The 21,992-nt window shown below is 38.4% G+C and overlaps 1 protein-coding gene across 3 annotated transcripts; it reads left to right on the top strand.

The window, feature by feature from the left end:
* Window positions 1-349: 349 nt before the first annotated feature.
* shtn3 (shootin 3) lies at window positions 350-20,949 on the top strand. 3 transcript variants are annotated; one of them, XM_026917496.3, is made up of 18 exons: window positions 352-886; window positions 1,035-1,093; window positions 2,291-2,351; window positions 9,206-9,300; window positions 9,434-9,596; window positions 11,447-11,544; window positions 11,837-11,918; window positions 12,321-12,415; window positions 12,656-12,802; window positions 14,560-14,713; window positions 15,502-15,661; window positions 16,651-16,721; window positions 16,832-16,935; window positions 17,067-17,081; window positions 17,508-17,570; window positions 17,683-17,803; window positions 18,328-18,571; window positions 19,350-20,949. In XM_026917496.3, the coding sequence occupies exons 1-18, from the start codon at window positions 865-867 to the stop codon at window positions 19,492-19,494; spliced, it is 1,899 nt and encodes a 632-aa protein (XP_026773297.1). In that variant the 5' UTR covers window positions 352-864; the 3' UTR covers window positions 19,495-20,949. The 3 variants fall into 3 exon arrangements, with proteins under 3 accessions (XP_026773298.1, XP_026773297.1, XP_026773296.1); XM_026917495.3 differs by having other exon boundaries at window positions 352-892; XM_026917497.3 differs by lacking the exon at window positions 17,067-17,081 and having other exon boundaries at window positions 350-892.
* The last annotated feature ends 1,043 nt before the right edge of the window (window positions 20,950-21,992 follow it).

Below are 21,992 nucleotides of genomic sequence, written 5' to 3'. Positions count from 1 at the left end.
TACAGGTGAACAGGGTAATATTTTAAACAATAGATATCGTAAAGTCAAATCTAGTCTTTCAAGAGAAATACTCTCAAGAGAAAGAATTTTTATTTGGGGGAAATTCTTATATAATATCATTTTAATTAAAAATAGGTTTAAATGTAAATTTTCATGAATGCATTATATTTCATATATTTTCACAAGCGGATGGACAAAATAGTGAAATAAAAAATGTTTCTGTTGAATTTTGATTTAAAAAAAAATACTACAGTTCATGAAAAGACATGTTATAGATGCAGTTTTTTTTTTAAATTGTCTATTCTACCTGAAGTGCCTTGCCTTGATGACTGAGTCTTTAAAATTAAACTCTTTATAAAAATGAAACTTCAGATGATAATAGGTAGTTTGTGAATTTTTCCTTTTTTATAGTCAAAACAGAAATCAGTGGCTCGTCTTGAGAATGTCTCTCAAACAAACTAAAACCTCACTGTATGATCTGTAATAATAATAATACCAGGCTGGATATGATGGAAAATGCATCAGGGTTTTGATCCTGTGGGCGGAGCCACGTCTGGCTGAGCTCGGTCACGTGCTCGTCTGTATGGTAACAAGCAATTCACTACATTCACCAGGACCACGATAAATTAAGATTTATTTTTCCTTGTACTTATTTAGCTTTGAACTGGTGAATGTATTAACCTGTAACTTGCGGTTTGAAGGGGCGGAGCTTTGTCTAATCGTTATTTCAGAACTGGCACGCGGCTCATCATTGCGCGGGCGCGCGCGCTCCCGTCTCGAGGCTGGCTGCGCGCGCACGCTGGGAGAGCAGAGGGGTCTCTCTCATCCTTGCGGGTGGGACCGCTCACCGTCTGCCGAAGGGCTATGGATGCGAGGCGGCTGTCTGGTAATGGTAATATTTTTAGCACACGTTTAATTTCTGTTTATTGAACAGGTTTTTAATCAGGTGACGAGTTTTTAAACGATATTAAACAGAACCAGTGTCCGTTTCTAACGGTCTATTGTGCGCGCGCTTACCTTGTTCATCATTGCAGACGCGATGGAGGCCGGTGGAGGAGGCGAGCAGGGAGAGGCTCACAGAGTCAAGACTGAGGTAAGGGATGTTCTGGTTGAAAAACTAAATAAAACACATTAGGAATTACACTGCTGGTGATTATAATACGTGTACGAAGCGTATTATCGAGTTTCTTTAGGTCACACAGCGCTCACTATGCCAGCTAACCGGCATTTTGATTTATTGAGGCCACAGTGGCACACACCCATTTGCAGCTGAATTGTGTGTGCCTCATTCATTTTATACACAGATGGTTACATTTCACTGCATATAACAACACATTCTACATACACTCTAAGACATTTTAAGGTATATAATTAGACCTTAAGGACCACTGATGTTTAAAAAGGTACTCAAAAAGCTAAACCATGTGCACCTTCCCAGGTAAAAGATACACACTAAAGGTACAATAGAATGGTTCCACATGGATGCTTTAAAAAAGATTGCACTTCCAAAAACACTTTGTGCCCAACTCGAACCCTTTCTTCAGTGGACAATCTCACCTGGATACTGTAGACTTGTACCTAATAAGTGCTGCTGTAATCATAAAGACTCTAGTGAACACGCATACGCACTTAGTACTGTTTTAACTTTTAAGTGTACAGTTATGGAAGAGTAATGATTTATAATCCCACTATCCAGTGTCACCTCAAGTCATCTCAGGGAGTTTTTCCTTTCCACAGTCGCTTCAGGCTTACTCATTGGGGATCAACATATAAATCTACGTTTGAACTTCTGTAAATCTGCTTTGTGGAAATATCTATTTTTAAAATTGCTATACAAATAAAATTGAATCAATGGTACTACTCCAGTAGAGTTTAGTACCTTTATTTCTGGAGAACGTACACTGACACAGATTAGAGCTTGATAACTTCAAATATTACTGCAGGGTAAATGCAGCACTTCATTCAGACAGTTCATTCTCAGAGCCAATGGCAGCCTGGTAGATCCCATCACTTTTATTTGAAACTTTGGTTTTTGCATAAAATAACATTGATTACATATCATGGCAGAGTTTCTCGTGGACAAGGTTCACACAAAACATATTGAACAAAATAGCAAAAGAATTTCTGTTGCTTTGCTGCTTTAGCAGAGCATGTAATTTGTTAACTATTGTATAGAAAGGCAGCTTATTTTCAGTTTGTCTTAAAATGCTTTTCATTGTGACACGTCTAACACAAAGTGACTGAGTCTGTCATGGTAAGTGATTGTCATCCCCTTTTATAAATTCTTCAGTGCCTGAGACTGACTGAAGAGAGAGACGAAGCTGAAAGACAGCTTAAGCACATTAAGAGAGGTAAGTTCACGTGAAAGCTGTTTGAGGTGAGTTAGTGCTATAATGCTAGTAATCTTTTAACAACTGAATAATTTTCATTGCTAAATCAGCTGGCAACAAGTAAAGAAAAAATGCATACAGAAATATATTTATTTGGCTGACACTTTTATCCAAGTTGCCACTGAAGTAGAATCCAATCCCGGCATAGAGCTGCGTAGTTAAAGGTTAAGGGCTTTCCTCAAGAACGAACAGCAACTCCTGGGAAAAGGTTCAAATTTATTTATTTCAGATTTTTGTAAAAGGTTTATTTATGTAAAAGGTTTATTTAAAGTGAAGTGAAGTGAAGTGAAGTGACTTGTGGCCAAGTATGGTGACCCATACTCGGAATTTGTGCTCTGCATTTAACCTATCCAAGTGCACACACACAGTAGTGAACACACACACACACACACCGTGAGCACACACCCGGAGCAGTGGGCAGCCTTTTTTTGCTGCGGCGCCCGGGGAGCAGTTGGGGGTTCGGTGCCTTGCTCAAGGGTCTCACCTCAGTCGTGGTATTGAGGGTGGGATGGGTTCCCTTTGTTCCAAGGAAACCCCATTTAGAAACCTAGACACAGTGATGATCCAAAGAACCTATGAGGAACCCATTTTTTCTAGAGTGCACTCTTGAGCAGGGGTGTCCAGTCTTATCCACAAAGGGCCAGTGTGGGTCCAGGTTTTCACTGCAATCAAGCAGGAGCTACACCTGATTCCACCTGTTTAATCAGTTGAGCTTTGCTTCCAATAGACTCAGGTGTGGCTTCTGCTTGTTTGGATTGAAAACCTGCACCCACACCGGCCCTTTCCCGATAAGATTGGACACCCCTGCTCTAAAACATATTCTTTACCTTCCTAATTTCTTGGGTTTTCCAGACTGTGTGTTTTTCTTAAATGGGTCAGGGAAACTGTGTATAGTAGTTGTAGAAGTAATTCATCATCAGCATTCAGGCTTAGCCAGCTTCATTTGACAGCTGAGTAAGATTTGTATTGTGCAAAGTCAGCATTCTCCACTCGTGCTCTTTTACATTTACAGCATATATGTGTGTGTGTATGTGAAACTTTGATATTTTCTGCTGTTTGTAGTGCAGGCTTTCCTAATATGAAATACAGTATGTGTTTCTTTTGCATGTATCCCCAATCACAAGTTACTGTATAGGCTGTCATTTTCAAATCCAGTTGCCTCCAAAAGTGAAAAGGAAGCAAGTTGCATTTTAAGATTCCATTACAATGGCGGTATAGATGCATCATGGACATTTTCACAGCCAGTATCTGATTACAAACTGAACTGATTAGGCTTATGTCATTTTCACCTCTGCTATGCAACAGCTTGAAAAGGTATATCATGTAATATATCATGATATATTAAATTTTTTGTAAAATTTATGAAATAATTATCTGTACAAAATAACTGCATGCATTCATGACTGTGAACTAAACACCAGTGAAAGGCACTTTTTCTTTTTTCTTTTTATTTGGAAGTAACATTGAACAGAACTGTCACAAATGAGAACAAGAAAAACATGACACTGTCAAAATGGGAGCAATATCAATACAAAATATAAAACGTAAATATTAAAACACTATTAAATTTCAAGTTTTAGGAATCCAAATGACAGTACCTCCCTTTTTAGATACAAGTTCCTTATCTTTTAGTTGGGCTGATGTCTGTTCTGTGCCAGAGTGTTGTGGGGAGTCATGCTCCTCCATGCTTGTGTTTGTTACAGCACACCTCTAGTAGCTTCCTGGCTCCGACCTTAGTGATATAAATCGACTGCTGCAAAGTGGCTTTTGTGACATTGGTGATATAGAAAATATAGGAAAACATATCTCAATAGACAGTTATCTATCATCCTAAAATATATTACACCATAATGCACAGGAAGAATGGCAAGATTAAAAAGTAAATTTTAAAAAGTTGAGGTGTCCAAAGTTTTCATCTTTTTTGGTTGCTTGTCAGAATTCAGCCACAGCAGCCTGTGTGTTCTCTCAGGCCACCACATGTATTTAGATTTAGGCCATGTATCAAACTACAAATGGGTGTGGTGACGGGCACCGTCAGCATCCACTTTCCCTTGAGAGCGCTGTAGGAGACGATTACTTCATTATGCCTATAAACTGACACTTGATGTCTTGGCTGTGTGTTTAATGTCATCTCCTCCCTAACCTATCTCATTATCATGCTGCCTCCAGGCTGTCTTCTGAATGAGCCACTGTTCCCAGGTGTAAAGTGGTATCCCACACCCCATGACCACTTGGAACCAATCGTAGTGATGGCTTCTCATTTTGGTGCCATTTCTTAGTTGTACCTAGTGCCATATAAGGATGTATAGTCACCTTTAGGTCCTGTTGCTCATGCACTGTCTGTTGGATTATAGACTCAGGTGAGCAGGTTGCTATATAGTACCATATTTCCCCTTTCTAACTTTTGACTTGTGCCATGTTGTTCCTCCTGCTCTTTTCAGGTTTAGTGCAGTTTATGTTTTTCAGTCAGTTATGATTGTACGTGTAAGTATACATGTGCCAATAATCAGTTATTTGATTATTATACTGTGATATTTAACATGATCTGTATCGAGATGTACTCGTGTGGTCCATTCAAATAGAGGCTGCTTAAGCAAGCAGCCTTTTTCAGTGATGTTTCTAAAGAGATACAGACTGTCCCATTTGGAAGCCAACTTAAGGACACCTGTCTTCGAATGACAGCAGGTACATGTAAACCTAGGTTTTTTTTTTGTTTTGTTTTGTTTTGGTTTTTTTTACATTTTCTAAATGTGATAACATTGCAAACAATGATAACTGCTTAGGAAATAAACATGATATGAAAATCTAATATCAGCACATGTCTGGTTATAACTGAAAATTCTGCTGTCTGGTTTGAGGGTTTTGAGGGAGTTATGCAATTGCTGTTACCTTTCTACTATCGTGTGATAAAATACATTCTACATTTAGATGCATATGCCTTAGTGTTATCATGCACATAACTGTCTTTCTGCTTGAATTATGAACGATTTAGAGCTGGAAGTGAGCTGCAAGTGTGCAGAAGTTGACATATGACTTATGTTACTGCTTGAGCTACAATCCTGCTGAAAGCAGCAATGCAGCAACCTGATGTGGTTTGAAATGTTGGATTGTATTGGACATATTTTGCAGATAGCTCCATGCATTTTATGCCATGAGTGCATGTCATCTTAACTGAGAATCATTGATATTGTTATTATATTCAAAATGGAAAAGTGGGAAGAGTAAGTTCCTATATTAAAGCTTTTAACCTGGTTTAAATTTAATAGAAACTCCCTTTTGTTTCTTTATTACATGTATATAGTACATGGCTCATCAGGACATGCTGTATGGATCAATAGAGCTCAGACAAATGAAGCACCAGACTCTTTCTGAAACAATCAAAGCTTCCTCCTGGAGCTACCATCATCCCCAGTGGAGGGTTAATAGATTCTGAAAAATACTCTACTCATCTCTGCCATGCTCTTTTCTTTTGAATCATTTAAGACTACAATTATGAATTATTTACTAATTGAAAGTGCCTCTGTTGTCACAGGATTTTTTCTGTGATTGTATTTTCCTGCAGTCCATGTTGAAAATAAATTGTAATTGTTTTACATGTACAAATGTACAAAATATGTTATGTGTATGAAGTAGTATCTTGGAGCCAGTGTGCAGTAGGTCAGTTCATTAAGCAACACACTCCCTGCTATGCTATTTAAATCTCCTGCTATGCTGTTAAATGCTGTTTAATCATTGGCTGTACTGGAGAAACCACTGAAGTATATAAAAGGTGGAATCTGGCAAAATAACTGCTTCCCACTAGTTTTAAAGATGCTTCAATGAGTATTAGTTATTATTCCCTCACCATCTAATGGGTAAAAAGGAGTCAGTATATACAGTATCACTATATAGGCTCTTATCAAATGTAAAGCTAGAGTTCATAGATTTTTTTTTTTTGTTAAAATGATAAATATGATAATTGAGCAAAGCAAGTACAAATACTCAATAATAAGATGTTCCTGAGCAGCTGTGAGTACCCTTGACAATCCTTTTAGTAATTCACAGTCAGCTTTGTATCAAGGGTGTCAGTTTGGAATTAATGGGATATTGGTACAGTGATTACACTGTATCAATACACAGGATCTGCATCCAATCAGGAGAAGTTTGTTCTGTATGTTATGTGCTATTTATGATACTACAGAATGAGCACAGTTAACACTGAGGCAGGTCTGCGCTGCATGGGCACTGCTGCTTGATCAGCAGTCACTGTTAGAGCTAACTGGCTGTGGCTAAAAGACAGGTTCTTGAGAGGTACTCAGTAACTGTGAAAGTCACATTGATGTGCACAATAATGTAATTTTATGCTCATAATATTCTCTGTAATACTGAGCAATATTTCAAACTACATTACTACTACCATACTATTTAGTATGTCACTAAAGCGTTAATATCGTTGCTTATTGTGCATTGTACAGTTTGGAACACAACCTTGCATTATATTTAAATGTGCATTTGCAGCTATGTGATTAGGGCACACAGTGGAGGAAGAGTACAGCACAACCCATGTTATAAAATATTCTTGTGCAAGTATCTTGCAACAGATTTTTCTATCAGAGAGCTTGAAACTCTAAAATCTTACATCTTTTAGCTTTAAAATAAATACATTTAGAAAGGATCCATTTTATGCAAGTGATTCTTTCTGATTGGAGACGAGAGATGGCTTAGAATAGATGCAAGGCTGTGATCTTTGTGTGCAATTAAGACTCAAGTCGCAAACAAAATTGCACACTTATTAACAGGAGACTGTTCACATTTATCAGCAGACCTTAATCACTGTCATCAAAAGGGGTACTCGGTGTTAATTTCAACTAATATTAGCTTAACAGAAGCAGACTGTGTCAATATGGCTGATAGAGTGAATCATGAGCCATATTGTCCTCACACAGCGCAACACAGTTGCTGACCTAGAATCTGAACAGTCGAGCTCAATCAGTCATTAGGAAGCTAAAAGAGCAGAGCTAATGTCCAGAGGGCTTTGTTAGGATGGAGAGCCTTGACCTTTTTAAAGAGCGAAACGATAGTCCAGCTGAATGTTCATTACTACCAGCCTGTACATCCTATCTCATTCTGATGAATAAATTAGAAGGTATGAATGAACCATTCTCAGGTCAAAGTTTTTGCACAATATTGAATCACATTGTATCATATTACAACAGGGCATTTTGCACTAAAACTGCTCTAAATCGTATCATAAATTATTGACTACATTAAATGTCACTTTAATAACACCGATTGTTGGTAATATATTGAGATGAGTTGTCGTTCATGAAAATGCAAAAATGAATAAACAGCAAAAAACATTTTTATCACTACGCTACCTCCTTTAGTAATGGGTTTCTGAAAGGCTCGGCTTAGATGTCAAGCACAATTTTTCACCAAAGTGTTGCAGAGGTGATTATCGTCTTTTAGTGAAATCCCATCACTTTACTGGCGGAATACAGTTCTGCAATACTGTTTGGCACAAATGATTATAGCTGTTATTTAATACCTGTGTCAACATGATTTAATTACTTGCTTCACTTAATATACACTCACCATCCACTTTAATAATCATCCTTTAATACAGGAACACCTGTACACTTGCTTATTTGTGCAGTTATCTGATCAGCCTATCATGTGGCAACAGCACATTGCATAAAATCATGCAGATACAGGTCAAGAGCTTCACTTAATGTTCACATCAAACATCAGAATGGGTAAAAAGTGTGATCACTGTGACTTTAACTGTGGCATGGTTGTTGTTGCCAGATGGGCTGGTTTGTGTATTTCAGAAACTACTGATCTCCTGGGATTTTCACACACACAAAGGTGCAAAAACAAAAAACATCCTATGAACGGAGAGTCTACAGGCTGAAACACCTTGTTGAGAGGGATCAGAGGAGAATGATCAGACTAGACTGTGCTGACAGCAAGTCTATAGTAACTCAAATAATCAATTACAATCGTGGTGAGCAGAAAAGCATCTCAGAATGCACAACACCTCAAACCTTTAGGTGGATGGGCCACAACAGCAGAAGACCACATCAGATTCCACTCAAGAACAGGCATCTGAGGCTATCATGGGAGCACTGTGCCTTACAATCTCACGGTGTGCTCAGTTGGCTTCAGTGTGAAAAATGTTTGTTGAAAGATGAAATAATAAAATGTATTCAGCAGCCTTTGAGCAGGCTAATGATATATTCCAGTCTGACAGCATACTGAGAAGAGCATCCTGCATGCATTATTCACTAGCTACTTTGTAAAAGAATTGATGATTCTTTTAGAGTCCCATAGAGTCACAAATGAATCATATGTAGAATTTGGTTGATTGATTTCCGTGTTGCGTTTGCAACGCAATGCTCATGCATTAATACATTTTCTACTGTTTCTTAATGCACTGTGATGGAACAGTCAAAGGCCTGAATGGTAGACTCCATGCACATACCGTGGTACCCTACTGAGCAGGCATTTGAACTTGCTTGACTTTGCAATGTGCTATGGCACCTGATCTGCTGTTGTAAGGCTTCCACAGGGTGTAGAGTTACTCTAGTAGTGTTCTGTGACAGCAAGGGTATTAGTGTTGTCAAAACTGTTGAGAGGCACTCCATTGTGAACATGTAACAGATAACCATCTTGGTGGTTCCTCTTGCATGCTAGAAAAGAATGCTTTGCTTTTATCATCATACTTACAATGTAATGTTAAATAACACAAATCTGTTTAATTCTGAAAGTGTGGTATAACCAATTTTATTTATTTATTTATTTATTTATTTAAAATCTGTTGTTGTTTCATATAGTTTCCCAGATGGTAATTGAGGAGGTGAACGTGCTGCAGACTCAGCTTGAGATTGAGAAGTCCTGTCGGGAAAATGCTGAAGCACTGGCCACCAAGGTAAAGCACCCACCCTTTACTCTATCTTCAGCCTAAATGCATGTTTATTACAGAACAGCATGTTTATTAATCACAATGAATTTCCATGCAGCATCACTGTTTCACTGTTAGTTGTGTAATAATATTTTGACAGCTGAACAATGAGAACAAGAAGCTAAAGTATCTGAGTCTGTCGTCTCGACCGTGTCTGGATGAGCTCCTGCCCAGCATATCAGACTGCATCTCTCTGGAGGAGGAGAGCGATCCACAGGAGCACAGCCCAGACCCCTACACCCAGTACCAGCAGCAGGTCAAAGGTACACCTTGCGAATGCCATTTTAATGCTAGAAAATGTCAGAATTTTCAGTCACTCTAAGGTAATACCAGCAGGTAATATTTCTTATACTATATATAGGTAAAAAGATATACCATTTTGTTTTTTCTATACACTGAAGACATTTGATTTTTAGATCAAAAGATGAATGAGATGATAGATCAGAATTTCATTCCCTGATATTTACATCTAGATGTGTTAAACAACTTAGAACATGGCACTTTTTGTGCCAGACCACCCAATTTTTGGATGAGCAAAAGTATTGGAACGGATATTCTTAAAGTAAATAACACTTAATATTTGGTTGCATATCCCTTGCTTGCAGTGACTGCATCAAACCAGCAATCCACTGACATCACCAAAGAGTTGCATTCTTCTTTTGTGATGCTTTTCCAGGATGTACCACAGCTTCTTTCAGTTGTTGTTAATTTTGGGAGTTTATCCCTTCAGTCTCCTTTTTAGGAGGTGAAATGCAGGCTCATTTGGGTTAAGGTCTTGTGATTGACTTGTCCAGTCTAAACCTTCCATTTTTTCCACTGATGAAGTACTTTTTTTGTGTTGGCAGTGTGTTTTGGGTCATTGTCTTACTGCATGATGAAGTTCCTCCCAATTAGATTGGATGCATTTCTCTGTAAATTGGCAGACAGAATGTTTCTGCAGACTTCTGAACTTATTCTGCTGCTACCATTATGAGTTACATCAATAAAGATTAGTGAGTCCATTCCAGAAGAAGCCTTGCAAGCCCAAGCCATGACACTACCTCCACCGTGCTTGACCAATGAGCTCGTATGTTTTGAGTGTTTTGCTCGTATGGTTGAGTAGATCTTTTCTTTCTCCACACTTTGGCATTTCCTTCACTTTGGTAGACGTTAATCTTGGTTCCAGAACTTTTCTGGATCATCTCTGTATTTCTTTGTGAATACCAGTCTGATTCTTACTGATGATGAATGGTTTGCATCTTGTGGTATGGCCTCTGTATTTCTGCTCTTGATGTCTTCTTCAAATGGTGGATTGTGATACTTTCATCCCTGCCCTGTGGAGGTTATTGGGGATGCCAGTGACTCTTGTTTTTCGGTTTTTCTGTACAGCACTCACAATGTTTCTGTCATTGACTGCTGTTATTTTCCTTGGCCAACCTGTTTGATGTCTGGTTGTTGGTACATCAATGGTTTCTTTCTTATTCAGGACATTCCAAATTGTTGTATTGGCCATGCCTATTGCTTTTGGAATGGCTTTGATAAATTTTCTCTCTTTTCTCAGCTTCAGAATTGCTTACTTTTCTCCCATATACAGCTCTCTGTTCTTCATGTTTGTTTATCCTTTTTAACAACAAATGCAGACTTCAAAGGTGAAACACAGGGCTAAAACCAAGAGTGGACATTCAGAGCTATTAGTTGTTTAAACAATTAATCTAATAGGGCACAATTAGGCAACAAGAAACACTTGTCAGCTACATGTTCCAATATTTTTGATCACTTCAACAAATGGGTGGGATCAAACAAAAGGTGCCATGTTCTAAGTTGTTTAACACATCTAGATGTAAATATCAGGAAATGAAAGGTGAAATTCTGATCTATCATCTCATATTCATCTTTTGATCTCAAACTCAAATGTCTTCAGTGTATAACAAAAACAAAAGAATTGGCCTTGCCGTTCCAATACTTTCAGAGGGGACTGTGTATAAATATAATGTATTTCTTATATAAGAACAAATGTGATATCATACAAATCTTTTCAGGGTGTTGAAAATGTGCCAAGTTCAGGAAAAATTCAAGTATTCAGCAAATCAAGACAACCACTGCTTTCTATAAAAACACTGCTTTTTTTCTGTAGATCTTCAGGAAACAGTCAACTCTTTACTGGAGGAAAAAAAGCAGTTAGCCTGTCAGTTACAGGAGCAGCAAAGACAGATTGAGGAGCTGACAGCACTTGTAAGTACCTACTGGTTTTGTCACAGGAGAATGAGTTCACTCATGCTTGACAGAACTGTGTGGGGGACTTAGGGATGCACTACATACATGAGCCTTTTGAATAATAAATGAATTAGTAATGAAGTCTTATAGTAACCGTTAGTATCTGTCCTCAAGCTTTATGGGAGAATTAAAAGAATATTTCAATTAAATTCTTCACTTTACATTTTCAAAATATATTTTTTATTTTGAATTTGACTTGACTGTGTAACTTGTATGGTATGTGTTTTAAAGACTTTTTACTGTTTACTAGACTGAAAAACAGCAAGCAGAAATGAAGGAGCTTTACAAGACCATCGAGCAGCAAAGCAAGACCATCAAGAGATTCAACAGAGGTGAGCGTTACTCTAGTGCCCTTTGGTCATGAAATACAGTGGCTGCTGATTATCAGTGATGTTCTAATTAAGTTTAATTAAGTACTATTATGTGGCCTTTTCTTTTATTCTATGGAGCCAAGCATTCAACTGTCTGTGCATGACATCACAGTGCCTGAGATGTTTTGCATCCAGCATCCTTTCCTCCCAGCCTACTCAGTCCTGGTTCCCATTAAATACCATAATGGAACTAACAGGACGAGATCCAACACAGGAAATCCCTTAGCTTTGGCTAGGGAAAAGTAATTTAACCTGATATCTACTGAACTCCCTCCCTCTGTGTTTGTATTCACTTTGACTGTGATGGGTTAGCTACAGTACAACAGGGTTGGGTTACTATTCACATAATGTCTCTCTTCTCAGTGTCCATGATGGCTGCTAATGAATTTGAAGGACTGAAGGAACAGTTGGATCTGGAGCAGAGCCTGAGGCAGAAGGCAGAGACCTATGCACATGAGGTATGATAGAAGATGTAATAGTTCTGACTGATAATACATACATCACTAGTATTATGACTGTTCAATATAACTTTTTTTTTTTTTATATGCTTTTCTAAATACTCAGCATAATACATGTCATGGTTCCTATTGTGGCATTATTTGTTATAACTGATCTGATATCAGTTTTAAGGACAGATATGGAACTGGAGCTGAAATGTTCAGAGAGGAAAATTGATGGTCTGGTTTTTCCTCCTTTAGATGTTGGTGAAGCAAAAAGAAGCTAACAGGCAGAGCATGATTCTCCTGCAGCAGGCAGACCCCAGTGTTCAGCTGCTCAAAGCACTGGAGGATGTAGCAAACGTAACCAAAACACTGGAGCAGGAACGTCTGCAGCACCAAGAAAAGGTAGATCATCTCACTGTCTTCACCAGCAGAAAACGCTTATAGCGCAAAATGACATATCACAAGATAATATACTGTGTGACTGTGATACCCTGGTTGGTGTGAGGAGAATGAGGACTCAGTAGGCAGGCATGAGAGAATGCCAACTCACGTTTATTATTGGGCTTTCTGCCTGTGCTTTTCAGCACGGCAATCTTCTTGACTGAAAAAAACCTTCAAATTTCACACACGCTCAGCAGGGGGAAGTTGCGTTGCTCTGCACCACCAGCTCTCTCTACTTGGCATGCAGCACCTTACTACCAGACACACAGTGTATAAATAGAGCATTGTTAATCACACACAGGTGTACGCTCATTCATGAAATTACCCACTCCTTCTCCCAGACTCCGCAAACCATTCACAAGCGACTCTAGACCACGCCCCCCGCTGCCACAAAGATATGTATCCTAATATATAGGTTTGCTAACAAGACTAAGCAGATATCAGTGCCACATTTTAAAAGCTCTCTATTGTCTACAAAAATAAACCCCTTAGAGAAAAAGGAAAGACTAAGCAACTGATACAAAAATAGAAACATTTAGTTAATCAGTTGCTCATTTATGAACATGGCAACAGATATGGACAGTGTTGTAAAAGTACTGATGATACCAACAATGCATTCAAAAAAGCACACTGTGATGTAATTTCTTGTGATTTCATTATTGTATTGTCATATTGACAAGCCCTACTATGAATGATGTTTAAATAAAGGGTGTACATATATAAACGCCTAATTCCCTGCTGTTTTCATGTGCTATTTTAGGGTAAAGCTGAAGAGTAAAAAGCTACAGTTGAACAAAGGACTGAACGAAATGAATTAAACGTCAGTGTCTCAGATGTGCAGTAAACCTTGTAGATCTGTTATGAGTGTATTTTGCTCAGTAGGCCAACAATACAGTAGTGTTATTTTATTTCTGAGTATTGCACCTCAGTTGCTCTGTGTTTGCAGGCTCAGCAGATTGATCATTTCCTTCAGGAGCAATAACAATTGAGAGGATGCAAGTGGGAGGCTTGCCTTGCCTCCACATCTGCACTGCATTAAGTACAGCCTCAACATATCGGAGGGGAAATCCAGCGGCTCTCAAATAATATAGAGCATTAGAGAAAGTGCATTACAGAAAGTGCTGAAGTCCACTCGCAATTTCACAGATGCGTCTCATGATCCGCTCACATATTCTTCACACTGAGAAAAAAAATCAGCTGTTCCCAGGTTAATGACAGACTGTAGCCCTGCTGACAGAACTGCTGTTCCAAGCAGGCAGGTGCAGGGTGAAGTATGGCTAGTGGGACATCAATAAATCCGCAGCTGCCCAGGGCTTGCATGCAAATTTTGGGCAAGGTTAAATCAATATTCCGCAATGATGCCAGTTCTGTGGTATAACATTGCAGATGGTCTGTCGGTTCTTTGGTATAACATCTGCAATGTTATACCACAGAACTGGCAGTTCTGTGGTATAACATAGCAGGAGGTCTACCACAGAACTGCCAGTTTTGAATAGGGTCTTATTTAAACAACTGTTTTGTTGTTGTTGGTTTGATTTGTTTACTGTAAGTCATTTTACTGTAAAGTCTGACCCTGGATGTACTATATGTTGACGGTTTATGGTTAATTTACATCTTCCAAAGGTTGACATGTTAAAAAATGGAGCAGGGATAAACCTTGATTCCCAGTGAAATGTCTTTGTAGTTCCTACACGTTCCTTTTTTCTCTCCTTATGTAGATGAAGGCTTTGGAGGTTGAGCTGGATCAGAGTGCCTTGCGAAAGCAGCTAGAACAGCTGCAGAAGCAGCTGAAGTTACTGGATGAGGAAAAAAAAGACACAGAAGAACGTCTCCAGCAGGAGGTGAAGAAGTGCGGTGACTTGGAGAGCAGAGGTGAGCTTACATCCTGTAATTCTGGTAAAATAGTCTCTAGTCTCAATTGCACCTCCATCATCAGGCCAGGTTGATGGTTAGATTACATCCTTATTATCTATAGAACATTGCAGCATCTTCATCAGAGATATACTAGAGATAACTAAAGAGATCAAGCTAACTATCCCTAGTTTGTTCATGTAGACAATTTCTTCTGTCATCAAACTGCTAAATAAATTTGTAGAAAATCGATATAGGTTGTTCTGCTACCAGATAATGCATTACTATTGTTTTTTAAAAATAATGTTTTTAAAAAACAATAGTAATGCCTTATGTATAAGCTTTTTGTCAATCTTCGATGATGTATAGAATATTTTAGTGAATTTTTTATTCTTGACTCACATAGGTTACACCACTCAGAGTATTGCACCACTGCAGCCAATCAGAGTATTTTATTCAGTAGTGTGAGTAAGTATTAGTATGTTAAGTATAGAATTATTAATAGTATTAGTATTTTAAGATAGCACAGTGAATCAGATTGCCATTTGACTGATAGGAGGATCTTTATTTGGATCTGGGATGTTTTTTACACAAAACATTTTTGGTTTTAATATGTGGCTCAAGTGGTTAACTTTTTTGCTCCGGGTTATGGGTGATATATTCAGAATTTAAGACTGCATAGCATTTAAAAATAACCAGTCAAAAATAATAGAGGGTCCCTGAGAAGTACAAAACATAATTTTTAACACTGTCCAAACATGGTCCCAAAAAAACTGCTGCAGTAACGCCCCCCCCCCTGTTTTCTGCAGTGAAAGAGCTGCAGGAGTCTCAGAGGAAAAGTGAATCAGCGCCAGCTCCATCTCCTGGGACTGCACCTCCCCCTGCTCCTCCTCCTCAGCCTCCTCCACCTCCCCCACCTCCTCCTCCCCCTCCTCCACCACCACCTCCCTCCCGCTGCAACCCCCTCAGGTAATGTTTTGGCCAGGCCATACACAGACTGATGTCTTCATCTCTGTTAGTCCACAAAATGCTTTTAATTACTCTGTGAAATATACACTTACCATCCACACATGTCCACCTGCACATTCATGCAGTTATCTAATCAGCCAATCATGTGGTAGCAGTGCAGTACAAAAAATCATGCAGATACAGGTCAAGAGCTTTGGGTAATGTTCACGTCAAACGTCAGCATGAAGAAAAAGTGTGATCTCTGTGACTTTGATCATGGCATGGCTATTGGTATCAGATGGGCTGGTTCTGCTTGTTGATAAGAGAGATCAGAGTAAAATGTCCAGATTGTTTAGAGCTGCCAGGAAGGATATAGTAACAGATATAAGCACTCTTTGCAACCGTGGTGAGCAGAAAAGCATCTCAGCATGCACAAAACATCAAACCTTGAGTTGTGTGGGCTACAACAACAGAAGACCACATCAGGTTCCACTACTTACAGCCAAGAAAAGGAAACTGAGGCACAAGCTCAATCGTGGGCACAGACTCAGCCAAACTGGACAAAATTACAGTTAACAGTCTGGTCATTCTTCTCTGATCTCTCTCATCAACAAGCTGTTTCATGCTGCAGACCCTCTGCTCACAGGATGTTTTTTGTTTTTCGCACCATTCTGTATAATCTCTAGAGACTGTTGTGTGTGAAATTCCCAGGCGATCAGTAGTTTCTGAAGTACTCAAACCAGTCCATCTGGCCATGGTTAAAGTCACAGAGATCACATTTCTTCATTAACTGAAGCTCTTGACCTGTATTTGGGTGATTTTATGCATCGTGCTGCTGCCACATGATTGGCTGGTTGGATAACTGCATAAATGTGCAGGTGTACGGGTGTTCCTAATAAAGTGGATGGTGAGTGTATATACATATATTTTTGCAATGTATATGTTTCAGTGGTGGGTTGATGATAGACACAAATCTCAACTTTTGATTTTACACAATTCTTGTCTAACAGCTCCCTCATCGCAATCATGAGAAAATCTTCCAAGGCCGGAAAAGGCTCTCCAAAATTAGAGCAGGCTCCAGGTGACTTTGCCTTTGTCTTCACGCAGTCCAAACAGCACATGATTCTGTGTTGCCCTGGCTTTTCTTATGTTCTGACTTGACCTGCCAAATGCTGGCACCTCTCTGTGCAGTGCCAGAAGCTGTGGATGATGTCAAAGTAAAAGCTGTGAATGAAATGATGGAAAGGATCAAACATGGAGTGGTTCTCAGACCTGTGAAAGGACAGGACACAAAGGTGATGCTCAGTGTCTTCATTAAGTGGATTGTTGTTCAATGCTTTGTATTTTACTGTATGTTCTGATCCATGATTCGCAATCTTATATTTGTGCTGCATGTGACCTGCTGAATTGATTGGCACATCTGCAGAGATTTGTTTCAAAGGTAAGTGGTAAGCCTGATGAATGAAGCACTTATAGAAAAGGACTATTTGGTCATGCTCCCAGAGGAATAGTCTAGTTATTAAGCTCGTGCTGTAGGCGGACACCTCATATGGAGAAAGTAAATTGCCTGTGTTTAAGGCATTGATTGACTGAGCCTCCATGACAGCACTGTTTCTCACTAGGGCTGTAGGGGTTAAAATCAATAGTTTGGACCCATGGTCAGGATTTTAATATATACCATCTGTTCAGTGCTTCAGTGCCAGAAATTGCCTATGTCTTTCTTATATATCATTCAAGTATAAAATGTAGAAGATATTGATAGGGAACATTTGTGGTTTTATAGCTTAACAGTAACATATGCCACCAAATTACTGTATTGTATCTTAAAAAGTGCCACACAGTACTGTATGTACTTTCTGTTCAACAGCAAAGTCCAGTTAGTGAGGAGAAGCACCAGGAGAGTGCTATGGAGGAGCTAAAAGGCATCCTGGTACTTTACTTTTCTTCATATATATATACTGTGTATGACAGATTAAAATAATTATATATATATAAATATATAAATAAATATAAATATAAATATTTCTCATTTGATTTCATAGGATGCTGTAAAAAAGAGTCCCAGTCGTGGCTTCCAGGAAACATTGCCTGTTAAGAAGGACAGTGAACTGGAAGTGATTCTCAGGAGGAGACGCAAACAGGCCTGTGAACCAGCTTCAGCAAGTTAGTCTGATTATGATGTGGGACTACTGCTTAGAACATTGAGTTCAAATCCCACCACTGCCAAGCTGCCACTGCTGGGCCCTTGAGCAAGGCTCTTAACCCTCAACTGCTCTGTTGTATAAATGAGATAAATGAAAGGTGCTCTGGATAAAGGTGTCTGCCAAATACTGGAAATGTAGATGTGTTCGCTCATGTTAACTTAATATTGTATATGATCCATGCATGCACATCTATATGATGTGGCTTGTTTTTTATGAATGTTATTTATTTGAAGATCTAATTCTTTAAATGTAAAAAAAAAAATTCAACTATTTAGTACAATCAGAGTAGGAGATCAGGGCTGTTTAATTGGAAATGAACTGCAAGTGAATAATGTTTTTTTTTAATTGTTGCTATCTGATAACACAAGACTGATTAATCTCAAAACTACTTAATTCAAACAGTTTAACCCTTACATGTGCCTACTTTATAATTTTTATAAACCTTTAGCTGAATTTGATTGGACTGCTCTCATACTTTTTTAGATGAGGTGGAAGGTCAGATCAGCAAAGTGTCTTCATTTGATAGTCTGAACGGCCGGCACAGTTCAGACTCGGGAAAAGACATGGACAGGCCAAGCAGCAGCTCTCTCTCAGGGAGTGATTCCAGCCCCAGAAGCAGCTCCGATTTGGGCACTGAACCAAATGGAAGCAAGCAAAATGCTGCTGTGCGTACACCTCTCTCAGAGAAAGAGAGAGATGAACTGGTCATCAATGGTCCTTCTGCACGGTAAAGTTCTACAATCATCACCATATATATATATATATATATATATATAGAGAGAGAGAGAGAGAGCTATAATAATATAGTACATGCACTATTGTAAGAGGCCATGCTACACCGCCGGCAGCCAGCAGAGGGCACAGAGCGGCCATGTGGGAGAACTCTGTTGCCCAGAATTCTCCAGGCTGATTAACCTGGATTGCCCGCACCTGCCAGGCAGAGGGTTGTAGAGGGTTGACTGGTACAGTATGTCAGTATGCCCTGTGGTAAGAGTAAAAGGAAAATAAGAATAAAAAAGAATTAGAAAAGAAAAGCAGAAAGAAATTGGAGGAAGAAACTAAAACAAGATGTAAGACACAATTGGGAAAAAAAAAAAAGAAAAAAAGATAGAACTAATAGATAAAAAGTATCTCTGAAAAAAGTGTGTGTGTGTGTTTTTTATATATATATATATATATATATATATATATATATATATATATATATATATATATATATAAATATATATATAGAGTGAAAACGACTACCCTGAAGATTTCTAAGTTGTGTGAGCCTATTGCCATTTTTGGAGAATTCTGCGGAGATTCCCTGTTCGAGCCCCAATGTTTTTCAAAGTGCACAAATCACACCTAAACTCTTCCCTAAATCTTCACCTTACTTATATATAAACCCTGCTTGCCCATTTATTTACAAGTAAGCAGGGGTTTTCACTCTGCAATTGGGTCCACACTGAACCGTTTCGTAACAACTATAAAGCTCAAAGATCTTTCATGGTGTGTTTCAGAGATCTTAAGGATGAGGAGCAGGAGAAAAGTAAACAGTACAGTGGCCTTAGCCACCCACCGCAGCATGAGGACCCGCAGGTGACTATCGGCTCCTCAGCAGACAGTACCAACGCAGCAAACAGCAGCATGGATGCTGAGTGTTAACAGCAGTGAACGGCACTAGCAGGACAGCTGCAACATTTGCACAGAATCTTGTTTTGTTTTTCAATTTATTTATTCCAAAGTCCACATATATTCTTCAGTTCTAGTTACTTACTGTCCACTTATGGAATGAAACAGTATTTACTTTTTCTTTAGAAATGTATTTTAACACTTAAAAGGGAACAGGCTCAATTACTGTTTTGATATTATTACTTGATCCTATGGTAATTATATTTGCAAACTAGGTATGGCCACAATGAGTACAATGAACAAAGATTTCAAAAGCAGCATATGAAATTTCATATGGAACACTAATTCTCTTGTGAATTATTGTTCCATCTCCATAAGTAGACTGATATGGGGACATTTAAGTAATTCTAATGCTTTATGATGGGTTACAATTATTTGCCTTGATCTTATATTTGGTCACCCATCTAAAACCTCTTCTTTCAGTCACACAAATCCAGTGCTGATTAGTGCTGAACAATATGTCCTAAAATAATGTTATGATTTTGACCGTAATGATATTTTATCCTGATAAACACTACACAGTGAACCAGTCTGAGAACAATACTGCACATCAAGGCACTTTTGTTGTCCTTTTTGAGGATTTTTGGTTCATTCTGTGAACTATCCTCTTGAGATGCAAATATAAGCCATGTAAGAGCTCACACTGATGTGGATAAGCATGAAGGAGAAAAGTGAAGGTCTGTTCACTCTACCTCCTCTAAGACAAACTCACCTCCTAGCTATCTTTAATTGTACAGCTTCTCTACATCATAAAACGTGAACACCCTCAAGGAGTGAAGTGTTTTCCTCTGATGTCTTCCACCTGTGTTGCCCAACTTTTTGCACTGCAATGGACGTACAAGGGTACTACATTTGCTTAGTTATGCTTTAATACAATGTAAGGGTAGAGCTAGGTGTGTTGAGGTTTGTAACCTCCACAGACAATGCAATAACATCTGCAAATTGTAATGGTGTGCACTAAACCTAATGCACATTGAGGCACTTTTTCCATCTGAGGTACTGTGGTTCAGTCTGTGACCCATCCTCATAAGATATTAATCTTTGCAAATTGTTACTGTATCAGCTGTAAAATAATTTGCCTGCTGGACTTTCATTTTTGTTTCAACACCCATTGAGAACTAGTTTTAATATATATGGCACATTAAAATACTCCTCTCTAACAATTTTAGGATACATTCTTCTGGAAAAATGACCTATTAATTAGTCAGCACCTTTGGAATGTTTACTGGCCTTATTGTGACACCATTCGTTCCTCTTCAGCCTTATTGGCTTAACTTTGTAGGCTACAATGAATTTAGATTATCTGACTGTTGTGATCATATGTGTGTGAGTGTGTGTTTTTAAAATGAGTGCACCTTTTCATCTGAAACCATGTCATTCTGCTGCACCATACCTTTTAAACTGAACTGAATAAAAATGAAGATACAATGAGAAGGCTTGTGATATATGTAATATTTTTGATATGACTAGCATCATTAAAATTGAAGTTAGACTTGTGCCAGCACATTTTTTACTTAAATAAAGTCAATAAATAACTTCATAAATTATGCCAGTTTGATAGACCATTTGGAAAATGAAATCTTTCCGTTCCACCTCTAAACAAGATTTAATGTGTTATAGAAAAAAGTGACTGACAAAAAGCTCTCCACCTCCCAATATACCTTTCTGGGATGAGTCAAAGTTAAAACTACTAAAGTAGAAGTTTAGTCTAGCCCGAACAGCTCAAATATGAAAACTAAAATATTAAAAAGTGTAAAGAGCTCAGTGTGTAGCTTGTAGTGACTATTATGTGTGTAGATACAATCAAGTGCAGAAAGCATTGAACAGGCAAGTGCTTTGCTCAAAAACTGAATTTCTATATATGCTACACTCTGTATGGAAATTAGAAAAAATGTCAAATCTAGAACCCTTAGGATCAGAATCATTTTATTTGCCATATACATTTACATGTATTAGGAATTTTTCTTGGTGTTTGGTCACAACACAATACATTCAACACACACATCACATATGACAACACAGTTACCATCCTAATATTCAAATATTGCACCTTAAGCAGAAATGGTCAGCTCAGTTGTAATTTACATTACGACGGAGGTGGAAGTATTTGGTTAAACGCTCAACCCTACAACAGAGTGCTTCCCTGTTAGAGGGATTCAAGCAGAACACTTTTATGAAGCTAAGAATCCTAAACTATTCAAAGGAGCCCTAAGGAACCTCTTTTTGTGTTTTCAAGTGAGCAGCTATGATTCTAACCACTACTCAGTATAAATAAATAATTTATGATTATTTAAATCAAGATTAATAACAGTAAGAGGGTGTGCCTGTTTTCGTTCTTTTGTCATTTTCATTAATTTCATGGCTCCACCTAAAAACAAGACCAGAATCGGTCCAGCATATGGATTTGAGCAATCAGACTAAGGACTGAATATTCAGGAGTGAATATTGGATGGTGTATTGAGAGTATGAAT

Source organism: Pangasianodon hypophthalmus, chromosome 7 (assembly GCF_027358585.1).
Source record: "Pangasianodon hypophthalmus isolate fPanHyp1 chromosome 7, fPanHyp1.pri, whole genome shotgun sequence".
Classification (NCBI taxonomy): domain Eukaryota; kingdom Metazoa; phylum Chordata; class Actinopteri; order Siluriformes; family Pangasiidae; genus Pangasianodon; species Pangasianodon hypophthalmus.
Note: the sequence above shows the minus strand (reverse complement) of the source record. Positions and strands in the feature narration are given on the sequence as shown.

Coding starts and splice junctions, on each gene's coding strand:
- shtn3 (XM_026917495.3), top strand. CDS start 865: ATGGATGCGAGGCGGCTGTCTGGTAATG. Junction 9,597..11,446: donor GTACCAGCAGCAGGTCAAAG/GTACACCTTGCG, acceptor TTTTTTCTGTAG/ATCTTCAGGAAACAGTCAAC. Junction 11,545..11,836: donor TTGAGGAGCTGACAGCACTT/GTAAGTACCTAC, acceptor ACTGTTTACTAG/ACTGAAAAACAGCAAGCAGA.